The sequence below is a fragment of the Bos mutus genome, chromosome 5 (assembly GCF_027580195.1).
Source record: "Bos mutus isolate GX-2022 chromosome 5, NWIPB_WYAK_1.1, whole genome shotgun sequence".
In the NCBI taxonomy this organism is placed as follows: domain Eukaryota; kingdom Metazoa; phylum Chordata; class Mammalia; order Artiodactyla; family Bovidae; genus Bos; species Bos mutus.
The window spans coordinates 100,472,131-100,486,009 of NC_091621.1; the positions used below are offsets into that span (position 1 = coordinate 100,472,131).

Consider the following 13,879-nt stretch of genomic DNA (forward strand, 5'->3'; position numbering starts at 1 on the left):
TGGTCCCCTGAGGCTCTGTGACCCCCTTCACTCCCTCTGACTCCGCACCCGGCCTGTTCCAGTGGGGGAGCAGGTGGTGGTCCGCTCCTTCCCGGTGGCTGCGCTGACCAAGGAGAAGCGCGTCAGCGTCCAGACCCCTGTGGACCAGCTCCTGCAGGACGGGCTGCAGCTGCGTTCCTGCACTTTCCAGGTGGGCGGGGCCTGAGGGCCCCTCGTGCAGTCCTCACGGGCGGGCAGTGACGCCGGCACCGAGCCCTCTATGGCCCTGACTCTGCAGGGGCCGTGGCGCCTCAGCTTGGGGTCCTCTGTCCATGCCACATGCTGGCCACTGGGGCTCTCCGTTTCGTGTGTGAGGCTGGACCCCAGGATCCGGATCGAGAGTGCTGCGTGAGCACGCCTGACTGAAACCCCTGCGGAGGGGATGCACACAAAGATCGGGGCGTCCGTCTCTAGCTGCGTGCAGTTTGGGGAGCAGACCCTCCGTTAGCCTTGTGTCCTTGGGGTGCTCCCTCAGGGGTGTCCGTCTCTGGACGCAGAGACGAGACTGACCTTCACGATCCCATGGTAGACCCAGCCGCCTTCTCCGGGGCCCGTCTGGCCATAGGGCTCTCACCCGTCCACCCTATTAGAAACAGTTGTGTTCCGCTGATGCAGCGTGGGTTGTCCCGGAGGCCTGTCTGCCTTGGTGGCTGGGCTCAGGCCCACAGGCCGTCCAGCCTCTGAGGCCCTCCTCTCTGACGCAGCTGCTGAAGATGGCATTTGACGAAGAGGTGGGGTCTGACAGCGCTGAGCTCTTCCGCAAGCAGCTGCACAAGCTGCGGTACCCCCCAGACATCAGAGGCACGTTCGCACTCAACCTGGGTTCTGCCCACACCCCCGGCCGGCCGCCCCGTGCCAACAAGGACAAGGGACCTTCCTTCAGGTAGGGAACTGGGCCCAAAGGCCAGGACACTGTGTGTCCCCTTGGTCATCTCATCTCTGTGGCCGTGCTCTCCCACCCCCCAGGACCCTGTCCAGGAACCTGGTGAAGAACGCCAAGAAGACTATCGGGCGGCAGTATGTCACTCGGAAGAAGTACAACCCCCCGAGCTGGGAGCACCGGGGCCAGCCGCCCCCCGAGGACCAGGAGGACGAGATCTCTGGTGGGGGTGGGGAGCCCTGGGTGGTGTGGGTGAAGGTCTTCACGTGGAGGGTAGGGGACCTGGGAGGCCTGTGAGTGACGAGCCGTGTGTGCCTGGTCTGCCCCAGTGTCGGAGGAGCTGGAGCCCAGCACGCTGACCCCGTCCTTGGCCTTGAAGCCCTCGGACCGCATGACCATGAGCAGCCTGGTGGAGCGGGCGTGCTGCCGGGACTACCAGCGCCTGGGGCTGGGCACGCTGAGCAGCAGCCTGAGCCGAGCCAAGTCTGAGCCCTTCCGGATCTCCCCGGTGAACCGCATGTACGCCATCTGCCGCAGGTGAGCCCTGGCGCAGCCCCGGGGCGCTGGCTGCGGGTCCACGGTGGCTTTGCCGCTGCCCTCACCCGCCGCCGCTGCCTCCTCGCAGCTACCCCGGGTTGCTGATCGTGCCCCAGAGCGTCCAGGACAACGCTCTGCAGCGCGTCTCCCGCTGCTACCGCCAGAACCGCTTTCCGGTGGTCTGCTGGCGCAGCGGGCGCTCCAAGGCTGTGCTTCTGCGCTCTGGAGGCCTGCACGGCAAGGGTGTCGTAGGTCTATTCAAGGCCCAAAATGCGCCTTCTCCAGGTAGGCGCCCTGCTCCTGCTATGGCCTCGCCGCCCCCCCAGCCCCCCCCCCCCGCCCCGCCCCAGCGCCTGGCCCCGCCCCAGGGCCCAGGGCCCGACCCCTACCTCCGCCTCCCCCGCCAGGCCAGTCCCAGGCCGACTCCAGCAGCCTGGAACAGGAGAAGTACCTGCAGGCTGTAGTCAGCTCCATGCCACGTTACGCGGATGCATCCGGCCGCAACACGCTCAGCGGCTTCTCCTCCGCCCACATGGGCAGCCATGGTGAGTGTGTTTGGACGGGAGGACTTGGGGGCAGTGGCGGCATTTACGGAGGGCAGGCCCAAGGGGGCAGTGTCTGGGTAGTGGGACCAGGTAAGTGTCCTGAGGCCCTGCTCTGACCACTCCTTCGGGGGTTTGCAGAGGAGGCAGTAGGCCCAGGGCATGCACCAGGGGCAATCCTGGGCCCTGCCCCTCGCCCTCAGGACGCAGGTGCCAGGTGACCGGGGAGGTGCTCAGTGGCGCAGGAGAGCTTGTGAGGCTGTGCACGGGGGATGGTTTCCTGGGGTGGGGACGCTGTTGGGGGTGGTGAGCCGCGTGAGTATCTGGCACTGAGAGAGGATTCTAGACACACACCCAGGAGGGCCCCAGGGCCTGCAGGCAGGGGACGGGTGTGTGCTGGCAGGAGCAGCCTCCCCAGGGGTCTTGCTCCAAGGCAGTCACCTCTACGTTGCGCTTCCCCTCCCCCAGCCCCATCCGGCCCCTGACCCTCCTCGAGGCCCCCTGATGGCCTCCCCTTTCCCTGTGAGGGCCTCCCCTTGCCCTGTGAGGGCCTCCCCTTGCCCTGTGATGGCCTCCCCTTTCCCTGTGATGGCCTCCCCTTTCCCTGTGAGGGCCTCCCCTTTCCCTGTGAGGGCCTCCCCTTTCCCTGTGAGGGCCTCCCCTTGCCCTGTGAGGGCCTCCCCTTGCCCTGTGATGGCCTCCCCTTTCCCTGTGAGGGCCTCCCCTTGCCCTGTGATGGCCTCCCCTTTCCCTGGCCCCGTCTCCCTCCCCAGCTCCCCTCCTGGACCCTCCCGATGCTCTGGCCTCTTCTGCTTTGCTCTCTTGGCCACTGGGCCTCCTCTGGCTGCCACGTGACCCCTGTTGCTCCTCTGTGCTTGGGGCTTGGTGGTCAGAGGCCTCTCAGTCTGTGCTTGGAGGGCTCATCTGCCCGCTCGAGGCACGAGGTCCGGGAAGCTGCCCACCCTTGGCCTGACTGTGGCCCAGATGCTGGCCTGAGCCGACCACTGCCTGTTCCTCAGATGTGGTGACCGTGTCCACCTGGGACCTGTGCACACCTGGCGCTGCCCTGGCGGCTGTGTGTGCAGTCGGCAGAGGTCACATGGGGGTCACTTCTCTGTGAGGACCCCCCTTACCCTGTGTGGTACCGGGGTCACACCAGGGGTCACTTGTCGCTCAGGCCTTCCTGGTTGCCTCCCTCCCTGCAGACTCATCTGCGCTTTCCTCTGCGGTGGCTCTAGCTGCCAGGCACTGGGCCCTCAGGTGGGCTCCCTGCAGACTCGTCTGCGCTTTCCTCTGCGGTGGCTCTAGCTGCCAGGCGCTGGGCCTCAGGGTGGCTCCTGCAGCTGCCAGGCGCTGCGGTGGGCCTCAGGCTGGGCTCCCTGCAGACTCGTCTGCGCTCTCCTCTGCGGTGGCTCTAGCTGCCAGGCGCTGGGCCTCAGGTGGGCTCCCTGCAGACTCGTCTGCGCTCTCCTCTGCGGTGGCTCTAGCTGCCAGGCGCTGGGCCTCAGGTGGGCTCCCTGCAGACTCGTCTGCGCTCTCCTCTGCGGTGGCTCCAGCTGCCAGGCGCTGGGCCTCAGGTGGGCTCCCTGCAGACTCGTTTGCGCTTTCCCCTGCGGTGGCTCCAGCTGCCAGGCGCTGGGCCTCAGGTGGGCTCCCTGCAGACTCGTCTGCGCTTTCCTCTGCTGTGGCTCTGGCTGTCAGGCGCTGGGCCTCAGGTGGGCTCCCTGCAGACTCGTCTGCGCTTTCCTCTGCGGTGGCTCCAGCTGCCAGGCGCTGGGCCTCAGGTGGGCTCGGGGCTGGTGGCACCGCCTGTGGGCCCAGCCTTCCAGAAGCCCAAGCATCTTCCTTGATTCTTCCGCCGCCCGCTCTTGACTCCTGTGAGCTCACCACCCACGTCTGCAGCCCTCCCTGCGGTCAGTTGCCCCCACCCTGAGGCACAGGACCTGTGTCGGCTGTGGAAACAGGCGGTCCCACTGTCCTGGTGGTGGTTAATGGGGATGCCGACCTAGGGAGGCCCAGCTTTGGCATCCACCCTTCTAAAGGGCCACATACCTCACCCATGTCGTTTCTCTGCTGGGACCGTCGCTTTCTAGTTATTAGTTTTCCGTCCTTCAGTATGTTTATGGTCGTGCTGTCTTGCCTTCTGTGCCCTCCAGAGAGTCTGAGCAGCCCCTGCAGGCAGCAAGCACCCTCTCCACAGGGCCGCTTGTCCCCTGGTGCCTGGGTTTCCCCTAATGGTGCTTGTGGGGCTGCTGCTTGGTGCCCCCCAAGCTCTGGGCATGGGCCGTGCCCGCATTGCCCGGGGTGGACAGGGGCTCAGCTCACCTCCTCTGTACACGGTTCCGGCTCAGACTCTGTCATGAAGACACAGCGTGCTTGCTGTGGGTGGCGGTGCTTCTGCCTGCAGCGGGGTAGGCTGCCTTCACGCTCACCTCCAGTGGCCCGCACCCGGCTCAGAGGAGGGGCGGGGCTTGGTGCTGGCTTTGGAACCCAGGGGCCAGTGCAGAGCCTCGTCCTGCCAGCTCCCTGCACGTCCAGCACTCGAGCCTCGAGCCTCGAGCCTGCCTGTGTCCTGGATTGAACCAGCCTCGGAGGTCCCAGGCTGGGGGCTGCCTCCTCTCTGGGCTGCACTTCTTGGTCATCTCCTGCTGCTGTGTGCCTGGCAGGGAGTGCTGGGTGGCCACGTCATGAGCAGCCCTGGCAGTGTCCATGGGCTGAGGGTGCAGAGGAGGCCCAGTGTCCTGCCTGTTCTCTCCCCTCTCTACCTACCGTTGGGTCCTCTGTTCCCTGGGGGCCCAGAGGATCTTGGTGCTGACCCCCACTGTCTCTGTCTCCCCGGGGCTTCCTGGGGGTTTGGGGCAACCCAGCCCTGCACCCAGTCTCCTCGGGCCATACTTCCCCCCTTGCTGGGCGCCCCCCAGGCCTGGGGCCAGGTCTGAGCTTTCTCTCTGCTGTACCCCCAGTGCCCAGCCCCAGAGCCAGGGTCACCACGCTGTCCAACCCCATGGCGGCCTCGGCCTCCAGACGGACTGCGCCCCGAGGTACCGTACTGGCCACTCAGGCCGGCTCCCCCACACCTGGCCCCGATGGTCCCCGTGGGACTGAGTGGTCATGGGCACTAACGTCCCCATGTCTGACACTAACGGCCCCACTTGACAGACTGGTGTAACCCAGCCCTCCCCATGGCCCTGGGCACTAACAGCCTGATGCCCCGAGTCCCGCCCTTGCCCTTCCTGGGAGCTCAGCCCTAGGTAAGTGGTGCCCTGGCCCCGGTCTGGCGCTTACCTGGCTTCTCTGTGCAGGTAAATGGGGCAGCGTCCGGGCCAGTGGGCGCAGTGGTGGGCTCAGCACTGATGTGGGCTCCCGGCTAGCAGGCGTGGGCCCCCCCCAGGCCAACGGGGCCCCTCCTGAGCCAGGCTTTCTGCGGCCGCAGCGTGCAGCCCTCTATATCATTGGAGACAAAGCCCAGCTGAAGGTGACTGGGATGGGGTCCCAGGGCCGGGTGGGGATGTGAGGTCTGGGCCCGCCTTACACAGATGGCCTCTCCCAGGGTGTGCGGCCAGACCCCCTGCAGCAGTGGGAGCTGGTGCCCATCGAGGTGTTTGAGGCGCGGCAGGTGAAGGCGAGTTTCAAGAAGCTGCTGAAGGCCTGCGTCCCTGGCTGTCCTGCCACCGAGCCCAGTCCCGCCTCCTTCCTGCGCTCACTGGAAGACTCAGAGTGGCTCATCCAGGTCTCTCCCCTGCCCTGACCCTGCTGTGGGGGATGGCACCGGGAGGGGGTGCAGAAGCCACGGGGAGGGACTGTCCAGTGGCCACCTGGCTGTTTGCCCCCCAGTTATCTAGGGCCACAAGTGGGTGGGGTCTGGACTTGCTCATTGGCTTTGGGAGGAGGTCATGGCTGTTTCCCAGTGGTGGGAGGTGGACAGGGGCGGAGGCCAGGGCCCGGCCGTGTGGGCGCCCACTGCTCTGTCCTGGTGGGACTGGGCGTGTCAGGGAGGGCCTTCGGGCCCAAAAGGCGCTGACAGGTGAGCGGGAGGAGGGACGCACCCCTGCGCCCTTTGGGCCTGTCCAGCCTTCCCACGGCACAGGCTGTCCCCTAGCGGGGGCCTGCACAACCACCTCTTCTGTGGATGTGTGGGGCCTGGGGGCCTGGGAGGTGCTAAGGGGTGCGGGTCCCTGCAGATCCACAAGCTGCTGCAGGTGTCGGTGCTGGTGGTGGAGCTCCTGGACTCGGGCTCCTCCGTCCTGGTGAGCCTGGAGGACGGCTGGGACATCACCACGCAGGTGCGCGGAAGGGGGTCGGGGACATGGCGCAGGTGTGCGGGGGTGCGGGGACATCACGCAGGTGCGCGGAAGGGGTGCGGGGACATCACCACGCAGGTGCGCGGAAGGGGGACGGGGACATCGCGCAGGCGCGCGGAAGGGGAGCGGGGACATCGCGCAGGTGCGCGGCGGTGCGGGGACATCACGCGGGGGTGGGGGGACATCACGCAGGTGCGCGGAAGCGGGGCGGGGACATGGCGCAGGCGCGGGGGTGCGGGGACATCACCACGCAGGTGTGCGGAAGGGGGGTGGGGACGGCACAGGTGCGCGGAAGGGGGGCGGGGACATTGTGCAGGTGCGCGGAAGGGGTGCGGGGACATGGCGCGGGGGTGCGGGGACATCACGCAGGTGCGCGGAAGGGGGGCGGGGACATCACCACGCAGGCGCGCGGAAGCAGGGCGGGGACACGGCGCAGGCGCGCAGGGCGGGTGCCCGCGTCTGCTGACCCTCGCTGCTGCCGGCAGGTCGTGTCCCTGGTGCAGCTGCTCTCTGACCCCTTCTACCGCACCCTGGAGGGCTTCCGTCTGCTAGTGGAGAAGGAGTGGTTGTCCTTTGGCCATCGCTTCAGCCACCGCGGGGCCCACACCCTAGCTGGGCAGAGCAGTGGCTTCACTCCAGTCTTCCTGCAGTTCCTGGACTGTGTACACCAGGTGAGTGGGTGGCCGTGGCTGGGGGCTGTGCGTGCTGACCGCTCTCCGCTGACCCCTGATTGCACACAGATCCACCTGCAGTTCCCAATGGAGTTCGAGTTCAGCCCTTTCTACCTCAAGTTCCTTGGCTACCACCACGTGTCCCGCCGCTTCCGGACCTTCCTGCTGGACTCGGACTATGAACGCATTGAGCTTGGTACAGGGGCAGGGCGGGTGGGCGCGGGAGGTGGTGGTGGCGGCCGGGAGACCACGGGGGTGGCGCGGTCCGCGGTGGAGGGCGTGGTCAGCAGGCCGGCGCTGCCCCCCAACCCGCCCGCAGGGTTGCTGTACGAGGAGAAGGGGGACCGCCGGGCCCCGCAGGCCTGCCGCTCGGTGTGGGAGTACGTGGAGCGGCTGAGCAAGCGGACGCCCGTGTTTTACAACTACATGTACGCGCCGGAGGACGCGGAGGTGAGCCGGGCCCCGGGCGAGGTGGCCGGGCCCCTCCACGCCCAGTGCTCACGCCAGGCCCGCCCCCAGGTCCTACGGCCCTACAGCAACGTGTCCAACCTGAAGGTGTGGGACTTCTACACCGAGGAGACGCTGGCCGAGGGCCCCCCCTACGACTGGGAACTGGCGCAGGGGCCCCCTGAGCCCCCGGAGGAAGAGCGGCCAGATGGGGGTGCCCCCCAGAGCAGGCGCCGGGTGGTGTGGCCCTGCTATGACAGCCGGCCCAGAGCCCAGCCCGACGCCATCTCCCGGCTCCTGGAGGTGCGTGTGGCCCCGGGGACTGGGAGTGGGCTCCCCCACCCCCCACTGGCCTGCAGTGCCCACCCTGACTGCTGTCTGCAGGCAGCGGTGACCGAGGCTGTGGGGAACCCCCCAGTCTGAGGAAGGTTTGGAGTCACCCTAAGGGCTGGCGGGGTTTTCGCAGAGCCTGTGTCCTCTCTAGAGCCCTGCGTTCTCCTTCCTGGCTGTGCACACCCCCGTGTGGACAGCGCTCTGCTGGACTCCAGCTGCCTGGTGTCTCTTCAGAGAAGCTTGGGGTGGACTCTCAGGTCGCTCTTGTTCTCTGTCTGCCAGACCTGGCGGGTGCGCCCTGGAATAGAGGGGGCTGTGCGGTGGGCGGAGCCTCCCGCCCCGCCCTTGGCTGGGTGGCTTCGGGATTTCTTGGCGTCCTGAGCTGCTGCTTCCTGTGTGGAGAGCGGGCAGCGGTGAGGAGCGAGCAGGCTGTAATGTGTGTTGAGAACCAGCACTGGCAGCCTGCCATCCAGGGTTTGGGGGAGCCTGGGTCCTGGCTCTGTGGGTGAAGGGGGCTCACAGGCGCAGAGAGCGGCCTGTCCTCTCCCCCCATGCTACTTGCAGTCTTGGAGTTGGCCTCCGAGACCAGCATCTGTTTGGCGTGTCCTGTCTGTGCTGCCTTCACTTCTGACTGGTCTGTGTCCTTCCAGTTAAGGTGAGCTCCTGGTACTCATGTGGTTAGGTTTTCTCTTCACCCATTTCTGTCTTTCATTGGACTTCTTGGTCTATTTTTATTTGTATTTTCACGTCTAAATTTTTCTCTTTATTAAAAAAAATTTTTTTTTAATCTAGTTGGGGGATAAGTACAGCCCTGTGTTAGCCTCTGCTGTGCAACACTGTGGATCCGGCAAAAGCATTTACACTTAATCACTGATGTGTGATGGGTTTTTCTGGTGGCTCAGAGGGTGAAGAATCCTCCTGCAGTGCAGGAGACCCAGGTTTGATCCCTGAGTCGGGAAGATCCCCTGGGGAAGGAGACGGCTGTCCACTCCAGTGTTCTTGTCTGGAGAATCCCACGGACAGAGGACCAAAAAGAGTTGGACACAGCCGAGCAGCTGACACTTTGACGCTGATGTGCAGCCTGCCCTCCGGCTCGCTCTCCTTGTTTGCTCTGCTCTTGCTGCTGCTGTCCTGGTGGTCGAGCACCGTTGCTCCCCGTTAGCAGCACCGTGTGGCTCTGAGCTGTGTCTCTGCTGCACTTGGAGCGGCCGTCAGCAGCTGCAGCCGCAGGTCTTCTGGGACTGAGTTGTGCCCACAGCCCTGCCCCACGGAATGCTCGCGGCTGTCGTTGCCCGTCTTACCCCACCTGAGCTGTCAGCGCTCAGCGTGGGTGACGAGGGCCCACCTGTCTGCCGCGCGGTGACTCCTCCTCTCCCTGCAGGTCTGCTGCTGCGTCGCTGCTCTTCAGCCTGAACTTTTCTCTCTGATACTTACGTATGGATTTTATTTATTTGGTTGTGGGGGCTCAGTATTTGTGGCACACGGGCTCAGTTGCCCTGCAGCACGTAGGATCTTAGTTCCCCAAGCAGGAATTGAACATGTGTCATCTGCATTGCAAGGCAGGTTCTTAACCACTGGACCACCAGGGAAGACCCTGAAGAACTTTTAATGTTTCTTGTAAATCAAATCTGCTAGGGATAAATTCCCCCAGGTTTTTTTTTCACTTGAAAATCTCTTTATTGTGCCTTTTTAATTTTTTTATTTTCACCATTTCTTTTTTCCGAAGTACAGTTAAGTTACATTGTGGTGTTGCGGGTGTATAATAGAGTGATTTGGGTGCATCTGTATATGAAAGTGTCAGTCACTCAGTCGTGTCTGACTTTGTGCAACCCCATGGTCTGTATAGCCCGTCAGGCTCCTCTGTCCGTGGGATTCTCCAGGCAAGAATCCTGCAGTGGGTTGCCATTCCCTTCTCCAGGGGATTTCTGCGACCCAGGGATTGAACCTGGGTCTCCTGCATTACAGGCAGAGTTTTTACTGTCTGAGCCACCAGGAAAGCGTATACGTGTATAGTAGGTTCTCTTCCATTGCGGTTTTCACAGGATGCAGCGTGGCTCCCTGTGCTGTGCAGGTCCTTGCTGATCACTGTTTTACACAGACAGAGCGTGCCCGCTAATCCACACTCCTGACTCGCCCCGCCCCTCAGCCCCTTGGAGACCGAGCTTGTTTTCTGTCTGTGAGTCTGTTTCTGTTGTGTAAGTCAGTCCACTTACGTAACTTTTTAGATCCCACATTTAAGTGACATCAAATGGTACTTTCTGTCTCTGACTTAGTTTCACTTAGTATGATAATCTCTAGGCCCATCCATGTTGCTGCAGGGGCGTCACTTCATGCTCTGCGTGGCCGAGCGGTGCTCCACCGTGTGTGCGAGCCACACTGTTAGCCGTCCATCTGCTGATGGACATTTACGGGGTTTTCATGTAGGCTATCGCAGATTCTGCTGAAGTCAGTCCTGGGGTGCGTGTGTCTTTTCTGGACGTGTGCCGGGGTGCGACTGCAGGGTCACGTGGCGGCTCTGCTGTGGTCTTTTAAGGAGCCTCCACACTGTTCTCCGCAGCGGCCGCACCAGTTTACATCCCGCCAGCAGTGGGGCTGGGCTCCCTCTTCCCCACACCCTCCCAACATTTACTAGTTCCAGAATTTTTCACGATGGCCTTTCTGACTGGTGTGAGGTGGGACCTTACTATAGTTTTGATTTGCATTTTCCTAGTAATTGGTAACAGTGATACTGAGCATCTTTTCACGAGCCTGTTGCTCATATCCATGTCTTCTTTGGAGAAATGTCTATTTAGGTCTTCTGTTCGTTTTTTGGTTTGTTTTATTTTTTGGCTGCGTGGCTTTGTTGCAGCGAGTAGGGGTTGCTCTTGCTTGCGGTGAGGAGGCTTCCCACTGTGGAGGCTCCTCCCGTGCGGAACGGGGGCTCCAGGCACACGGGCTTCTGCAGTCGCAGCCTGAGGCTCAGTGCTTGTGGCTCTGCGGCTGCGGCAAGTGGGGTCTTCCCAGATGACGGACCGAGCCTGTGTCCCCTGCGTTTGCAGGTGGGTTCCCAGCCGCTGGAGACCAGGGAAGTTCTGCCGTTCACATTTTGCTGTCTTAGGGTTTTGTCCCAACCTTGTGTATATTATCAACGTGAAATTTTCAAAACTGATGCTTTGTGAAGTTTTGAGTGAAGAATTTTTCAGTGGATCTTACGCAGATGCTGTCTTTGATTGTCTAAGTGATATATGCACTAATGTCTCAGAAGATGATAGTTCTTCAGAATACAGTTCTGTTCAGATGATGTGAATATTAGATCAACGAAAGCCAAAAAAACCTTCAAAAAAACCTTAGTGATTGATTCTGAAATGGGAAGTGAAAATGAAACTCATGGTACTGGAGAACGTGCCTTTGCTTCTACAGAAGAGTGGATTGGAAACAGCGCGCGGAAATCAGCTTCACAGGCGGGCCGTAACCTGCCAAGTGCGAAGAAGCAGGTGACGTTTTGGCCAGCCGCACTATAAAAGCACTGGCCGCAGGCGTTCGTTTCTGCAGACACTGGCCCTGTCAGGAATGAGCCGACAGCGCTGACAGCCCCAGTCCCAGAGCGCGTAGCGTCTTCCCCGCTGGCCGGGATCTGCAGCGTCTCCCCTCGGTGTCTCGCGGTTCTCCGCCTAGGGCCCTCCGCCTCCGCGGGCAGGTGCATTCCTGGGTGTTGTGCTCTTCTTGGTGCAGCGGCAAACAGCAGTGTTCCCTTCGTTGCTCTCTCTGTGCTTTCCTTCTTGAAAGGCTGTTTTCCTCGGATGCAGAACTCTAGGTTGACAACTTTGAGCCCTGGCAGTTAAAAGGCGCCATTCCAGGCTCTTCTGCTGGCGATGCTTCTGAGTGCCGACGCTCCTTCTCACCCTTGTAAACTGTCTGTGACGTCAGCCTCTTTCCCCGACTGCCTTTCCGGTCTCCTCTCCATTTTGACTCGTTTACTTGTGGCCGTGCTCTTGTCCAGCTGCGGTGTGCAGGCTTCTCAGTGCAGCGGCCTCCTCGCTGCCGAGCTCGGCTCTGGAGCACAGACAGGCTCTGTAGTGGTGGCGCCTGGCCTTCGTGGCTCTGGGGCGTGTGGAGCCTCTCTGGACCGGGGCTCAGGCCTGTGTGTCCCACGCTGGCGGTCGGATTTCTCAGCACTAGGCCCCCGGGGAGCCTTTCTCTTCACCTTCAGTGAATTTGGCCATCATGTTGGCTTTCCTGTGTGTGTTTGTTCTGCTTAGAGCTCTTGAAGCGTCTTAGACGTTGTGGGGTGATGGTTTTAATCAAATATACTAGATTTTAGACCATTATTTCTTTAAAACGTTTTTCCTCTATGATGACTCCCTCGTTTCTCCTCTGACTTCCTTGCCCCGTAGCTCATTAAGGCTCTGCGGGCTTTTCGTCTGCAGCTCACGTTGCACGATTTGTATTCCCTGCTTTCAAGTCCACTGCTCTTTTCCTTCTTATGTTTAAAATGCTCTGAAGCTTATTTAATGAATTTTCTATTTTAGATATTAAGAGTTTTCAGCTCTAGAGTTTCCATTTTCTTTAGTTTTTTTCTCGCTAGAGATTCCCCATCTTCTCAACCGTTAGGTTCACCTTGAAGTCTTAAATGTGCTTACAACTGCTTTGAACTTCTTGTATGCTACTTGAGCATCTAGTTCATTTCTGGGTCTTCTGTTTCACTTTCCTCTGACGATGTTTCTTCTCTCCCTGCCTTCATGCTTGTCTAAGAACTGTTGTGAGCTGGACATTGTTGAAGATCAGGATCTCTTTGTCTTCGTTCAGGGTCATGGGTTTTCTTCGTCCTGGCACTCAGTGACCTGGTGGGTCAGCTTGGTCTTTTCAGGGGCTGTTCTTACGCTTTGTTAGGCAGCTGTTCAGTTCAGCCACTCAGTAGTGTCCCACTCTTCATGACCCCATGAATCGCAGCACGCCAGGCCTCCCTGTCCATCACCAACTCCCAGAGTTTACTCAAACTCATGTCCATCGAGTCAGTGATGCCATCTCATCCTCTGCTGTCCCCTTCTCCTCCTGCCCTCGATCCCTCCCAGCATCAGGGTCTTTTCCAATGAGTCAGCTCTTCTCATGAGGTGGCCGGAGTATTGGACTTTCAGCTTTAGCATCAGTCTTTCCAATGAACACCCAGGACTGATCTCCTTCAGAATGGACTGGTTGGATCTCCTTGCAGTCCAAGGGACTCTGAAGAGTCTTCTCCAACACCACAGTTCAAAAGCATCAATTCTTCAGCACTCAGTTTTCTTCACAGTCCAACTCTCACATCCATACATGACCACAGGAAAAACCATAGCCTTGACTAGACGGACCTTTGTTGGCAAAATAATGTCTCAAAGCATTTTTAATATGCTGTGCAGATTGGTCATAACTTGCCTTCCAAGGAGTGAGCGTCTTTTAATTTCATGGCTGCAGTCACCATCTGCAGTGATTTTGGAGCCCCCCAAAATAAAGTCTGACACTGTTTCCACTGTTTCTCCATCTATTTGCCATGAAGTGATCAGACCAGATGCCATGACCTTCGTTTTCTGAATGTTGCGCCTCAGGCCAACTTCTTCCCTCTCCTCTTTCACTTTCATCAAGAGGCTTCTTAGTTCCTCTTCACTTTCTGCCATAAGGGTGGTGTCATCTGCATATCTGAGGTTATTGATATTTTTCCCGGCAATCTTGATTCCAGGTTGTGCTTCTTCCAGCCCAGAGTTTCTCATGATGTACTCTGCATATAAGTTAAATAAGCAGAGTGACAATATACAGCCTTGACGTACTCCTTTTCCTGTTTGGAGCCAGTCTGTTGTTCCATGTCCGGTTCTAACTGTTGCTTCCTAACCTGCATATAGGTTTCTCAAGAGGCAGGTCAGGTGGTCTGGTATTCTCATCTCTTTAAGAATTTTCCACAGTTTGTAGTGATCCACACAGTCAAAGGCTTTGGCATAGTCAATAAAGCAGAAATAGATGTTTTTATGGAACTCTCTTGCTTTTTCGATGATCCAGCGGATGTTGGCAATTTGATCTCTGGTTCCTCTGCCTTTTGTAAAACCAGCTTGAACATCTGGAAGTTCATGGTTCACGTATTGCTGAAGCCTGGCTTGGAGAATTTTGAGCATTACTTTAGCAGTG

At 60.1% G+C, this 13,879-nt stretch overlaps 1 protein-coding gene across 7 annotated transcripts in view; it reads left to right on the forward strand.

Moving 5' to 3' along the window:
- Nucleotides 1–13,879, forward strand: part of SBF1 (SET binding factor 1) — a 31,186-nt gene that overhangs the window by 12,857 nt on the left and 4,450 nt on the right. For 4 of the 7 annotated variants that reach the window (XM_070371375.1, XM_070371376.1, XM_070371377.1 and 1 more), the window contains 14 exons: nucleotides 63–190; nucleotides 744–922; nucleotides 1,006–1,142; nucleotides 1,249–1,456; nucleotides 1,545–1,741; nucleotides 1,864–2,001; nucleotides 4,962–5,039; nucleotides 5,301–5,473; nucleotides 5,549–5,728; nucleotides 6,180–6,281; nucleotides 6,785–6,970; nucleotides 7,040–7,166; nucleotides 7,290–7,420; nucleotides 7,490–7,720. In XM_070371375.1, the coding sequence (XP_070227476.1) occupies nucleotides 63–190; nucleotides 744–922; nucleotides 1,006–1,142; nucleotides 1,249–1,456; nucleotides 1,545–1,741; nucleotides 1,864–2,001; nucleotides 4,962–5,039; nucleotides 5,301–5,473; nucleotides 5,549–5,728; nucleotides 6,180–6,281; nucleotides 6,785–6,970; nucleotides 7,040–7,166; nucleotides 7,290–7,420; nucleotides 7,490–7,720 (2,195 nt within the window). The remainder of the gene's footprint in view (nucleotides 1–62; nucleotides 191–743; nucleotides 923–1,005; nucleotides 1,143–1,248; nucleotides 1,457–1,544; nucleotides 1,742–1,863; nucleotides 2,002–4,961; nucleotides 5,040–5,300; nucleotides 5,474–5,548; nucleotides 5,729–6,179; nucleotides 6,282–6,784; nucleotides 6,971–7,039; nucleotides 7,167–7,289; nucleotides 7,421–7,489; nucleotides 7,721–13,879) is intronic. The other 3 variants (XM_070371378.1, XM_070371380.1, XM_070371381.1) reach the window with 1 other exon arrangement.